General features: G+C 43.2%; 1 protein-coding gene across 1 annotated transcript; it reads right to left on the reverse strand.

Annotated features, from left to right (window-relative positions):
* Window positions 1-551: 551 nt before the first annotated feature.
* On the reverse strand, window positions 552-1,737 carry LOC114391463 (U-box domain-containing protein 14-like). Its single transcript, XM_028352474.1, has one exon. The coding sequence runs from the start codon at window positions 1,735-1,737 to the stop codon at window positions 589-591; it is 1,149 nt and encodes a 382-aa protein (XP_028208275.1). The 3' UTR covers window positions 552-588.
* Between the last annotated feature and the right edge of the window lie 3,436 nt (window positions 1,738-5,173).

Here is a 5,173-nt window from a genome sequence, read left to right on the forward strand (position 1 = left end):
TACATGACCTTTCTTTCATTGGACTGATATGTTCATGCCTCTCTACATGACCTTTCTTTCATTGGACTGATATCTTTAAAGTATTTACTATGATTTAAACTCTCAGAACTTGTTCATTTTTAGTGTTCAATGTTTTTGTAATTTTATCTGCTGCCCTTCTCTATATATATGTTGTGACTGCCACTGCCCTTCTCTCTCTCTCTCTTATATTATCTTTTTTTTTTTATCAGCAAAATTATAATTTGTATTAATAACTGTGAGTACCAGAGGTACTAAATATACAAGGTAGAAACCAGCAGACTAGCAGAACCATAGGTCCTACGAATCAGGTGCCAATCTAAATAGAATACAATAACCCTGCACTACTACCCTAATAAAAAAATGTTGTTGATAAATTACTAGACCAATAGTTGTAGGGCTGGGCAAAGCCTTTCTCCAGCTGTCTTCTCCGCAAATTCCCTTTAGTTGGGATTCTATCTTTGATCAATCGCCAAGCAAATGTTGTTGGTTTTAAAGGCATTTTGAGCTGCCATAGGTCCTCTAATTTTTCAGACCATCTATGAGCTATATAACGAAGCAACACTGAGACTATGAACTCTGCAGATTATCAACCCCTTCCATTCGCTGCAAGAGTTCCAATATGCTTCCAGCTTTTCTCTTAGCTCTATCAGTTCCATTTTCTGACAACTCTTGCAGTGCTGCTTCTGCACCATGTTCTTTCGCTAGTTTTAATTGCAGTGGATCTCCGGTGCATAGTGACCACAAGACAGCAGCAGCATTCTCTCGATTGCGTGGAGAGCTGGTTCGTATAACCTTAACAAGAATATGAATTGGCTCGGCCTGACCGATCGCTACCCTGCCTTCATGGTGGCTTGCAAGGATTGCCATAATAGCTAGTGCTTCATCTACCATTCCACCCCCAGCATCCTTCAGAAATTGTATCAGTGGGGCTACTATACCAGCTTTTACAGCTTTTGCTTTATTTCCCTGATAAATAGATAGGTTGAAGATAGCAGTAGCAACATCCTTCTTACCTGTAGGAGTACCTTCACAAAGTAACTTTATTAGAGCAGGGATAGCTCCAGCTGCACCTATTTGCACCTTGTTCTCGTCTAGAAACGATAAACTAAAGAGAGTTGCAGCTGCATTTTCTCTAGCCTCCATGCTGCCATTTTTCAGTACATCTACAATATCCGGTATGGCTCCAACATTTACTATAGCTCCTTTATTACTCTCGTTGATGGAAAGATTGAGAAGCGTTGTAACAGCATGCTCCTGAGTTCGAGGGTCTGAAGAAGACAATAGATCTACAAGAGGTGGTATTGCTCCTGCCTCAGCAATGCATACTCGGTTGTCTGCATTCCTTTTACCCAGCAACCGGAGCTCACCAGCAGCTGCCCTTTGCTGTTCTATATCGTTACTCGTTAGTTTATCCAATAAAGCACCAATAGTAGTTCGATCACAATCTGAAAGACTGCTGCCACCACATTTCTTTGTTCTACAATTCCCTTGCTTCTTTGGTAGCTCAATACCGTTGCTTTCACACCACAAAGCAATCAAACTCTTCAAAACATAGTTAGGGGTAAGGGCTGTATGCACAAGTGTCTGCTGTGTCTTGGGGCAGGTTTTGTGACCAGCATCAAGCCATTTTAACAGTGATCTCACCTTCTTCCTCATTAAAGACTCGTGAGCTTGGGCTGTTGACCAAAGATCTTGCTGCAGCTTCTTCCTTTTCATATTTTCTTGGGAAGACAGCTACCTGTGTTCAGCTTCAGATTCAAGCTTGTTAAGCTCAGCTTCTAACTTCTAGACCCTTTTAACAGTGCATCGCTTCGCGTGCATCTTCAACACACACAGCCACACACACACACACACACACACACACATACACAACCACACACCCACACCCACACACAGCCACACACACACACAGAAACACACACACACACACACACACAGAAACACACACATACACACACAGACACACACACACAGAAACACAGACACACACACACACAGAAACACAGACACACACACAGAAACAAACACACACACATACACAGCCACACAGCCACACACACCCACCCACACACACACACACACACAGAAACACACACACACACACAGACACACACACACACACACACAGAGAAACACACACACATACAGACACACACACGCATAAACACACACACACACACACACACACACAGAAACACACACACACACACCCACACACCCACACAGCCACACACACACACACACACACACACAAGAACACACACACACACAACCAGACACACACACACAGAAACACACAGACACACAGACACACACACACACACAGACACTAGTATGAGGAGCTCATACCTCTATAAGGAGCTGATACCTATTACAAGGAAAAAAGCTGACACCAGTCCTGAGCCTAGCTCTTTATACACACTCAACAATTTTCTGCCTACTCTGCACACTACTCTCCACACTCAACAATTTTCTGCCTACTCTCCACACTAGTCTCAATCCAGAGACCATCTCAAATCTTCTGAGAATGACCTTCACAGCTCTGACATTCTCCATGGAAGCTTCTCCAAAGAACACAGTATCATCAGCATACTGCAGAACATCCACAGGAACCTTGTTCTTCCCCACCAGGAGGCTTCTGAAGCAGTTTTGAGATACTGCTTCCCTCATTAGCCCTGTCAGTCCTTCAACCACTAAGTCAAAGAGTAATGGAGCCAAAGGGTCTCCTTGTCTCAACCCTCATGATACACATAGACCCTCATGACACACACACACACACACACACACACACACATATACCCAACTACAATAATAAAGCATAAGCACCCTTGAAACCCAGCATTTGAAATTAGTTACATAAACAACTGTTGATGTCTATATTTGTCTGTAATTGAATTTGACCTTTTGTATGTTCTTGTATGTGATAAGTGTAATTTGCTATATAAACAACTGTTGTTCATGGTGAGTGAACCTTAGATTCTCGTTTGAGACTGAATGTAATGATTCTTGCGGACAGTTTGCATTAGTCATTGTATTTAGTCTTGAATTGTTCGTTTGGACAGTTTGGGGAGACTGGTATTTTTATGTTACATTCATTCGTGATGGTTATTATTATTTTCATTAATTTGATTAAATTTCGGTTCAATGCATTTCAAGTTGTTCTTCGAGTGCATACTTGATTATCGGGAAATTCATTTGACCCATGTCATGTTGTGTACTTGGAGACCAATGCGAAATGCTGCCGAAATTTAGTCAAATTTTTGTAAATAATGGTAACCCTAACGTTTGAAGCTAACATAAAAGACAGTTTTCCTAAATGGGATAGGGCCACACCTATAAATAAAAAAGTGAGATTTTCATGCATGGAATTGCTTAGATGGATCGAAGTTGGATGAATGAAAGTCGCATGAGCCCAGAATATGAGGATGGCGTCGAACAGTTCTTGCAATTTGCGTCAGAAAGAGGTCGACCAAATGAAGAAGGAAAATATTATTGTCCTTGCATCAACTGTTTGAATGGAAGACAACAATTACTCGATGACATACGAGACCATCTATTGTGTGATGGGATTAACAAGAATTATACGACGTGGATATGGCATGGTGAAGTCACAGACATGCAGAGTGGGTCCGAAATTGAACCGTTTGATGTAAAAATGGGAGATCGGTTAGAGGACATGATTTGTGACCTTGGACAAGAGTCTTTCCAGCAAGCACACGCCCCCTGTGTATGATGGATTGCAGAGTGATTCTAAGAAGCCTTTGTATGCAGGGTGCAAGAATTCCTTAACCCTGTTGTCTGCTATGTTAAGTCTGGTTAATGTCAAGGCCAGGTATGGGTGGAGTGACAAAAGTTTCACCTCACTGCTTGAGGTAGTGCACAATCTGCTTCCAGAGGACAACACATTGCCTAAAAGTTACTATAAGGCGAAAAAGATATTGTGTCTGATGGGTATGGAGTATCAGAAGATTCATGCTTGCCCCAATGATTGCATACTGTACAGGCATGAATTCCAAGAAATGTCCAAATGCCCTATTTGTGGGACTTCACGGTACAAAGTGAATGATGAAGAAGAAAGTAGTTCTGGTGAAAACTCCAACAAGGGCCCCCCAGCGAAGGTTTTATGGTATCTTCCAATCAATCCAAGGTTTAAGCGTCTTTTTTCTAATGAGGATGACGCAAAAGACCTTACATGGCATGCAAATGGAAGGGTTTCTGATGGAATGGTCCGTCATCCGGCTGATTGCTCACAGTGGAAGAAGATTGATGGTTTGTATCCAGATTTCGGGAAAGAGCCAAGAAATCTTAGACTTGGACTAGCCAGTGATGGAATGAATCCATATGGCACTTTAAGCACTCAACACAATTCATGGCCAGTTCTGCTAGTAATTTATAATTTGCCTCCTTGGTTGTGCATGAAGCAAAAATACATGATGTTGTCTATGATGATATCGGGCCCAAGACAGCCAGGAAATGACATTGATGTCTATGATGATTTCGTTCGTCCCCCATGGACGTCAGGATGTTCTCGCCGCTGCTATTGGACGTCCAGAGCACCCTAGACGTGTCTGTGCTGCTGGAGCCGGTGTCACCATCAAGCAATACTTTGGATCGACTCCACAGACGTCCCGCAGCGCCTCCTCCCTGCCTCCTGATGAATTATAGCAGCTGACCCAACAGATCAGGGACCAGCTAGAGGAGTCCATCACAGAGAAAGTGACGAGGCAGGTCATGGCATCCTTCAGCCAGCTTCAGTCGCAGATGCAATCTCAGGGACTTGTAGTGCCTCTTGAGCCTCTGGTTGGTCCCTCCGGTCCTCGAGTGAGCACAAAGAGGAGTTGTGTTGATCCCTCAGGAAACGATTCTGAGATGGGTGACTCTGACAGGTGCGACTTGTACATAGAAGCAGATCCTGCCCGCCTGGTTGCCATGGGGAGAGTTTATGAGGGATCCACTGTTGTTCATAACACTTCTTTGTTGCCTGGCCAAGTAAAGGTGAGTGTGGAGGAGGTTACAGATGCAGATGCTCCAGTTCCTGTACCCACTGATGAGGTTTTCTTAGTGGGGCATACGCTTCACACCTTCCTTGCTTGGCCGACACATCTGGTCAAGTCTTTATCACAGTAGATACTTATTTTCCTTACTATATCTT

This window comes from Glycine soja, chromosome 17 (assembly GCF_004193775.1).
Source record: "Glycine soja cultivar W05 chromosome 17, ASM419377v2, whole genome shotgun sequence".
Lineage (NCBI taxonomy): Eukaryota > Viridiplantae > Streptophyta > Magnoliopsida > Fabales > Fabaceae > Glycine > Glycine soja.

Excerpts from the sequence above, each read along its gene's own strand:
- LOC114391463 (XM_028352474.1), bottom strand. The coding sequence starts at position 1,737 with ATGAAAAGGAAGAAGCTGCAGCAAGATCTTTGGTCAACAGCCCAAGCT.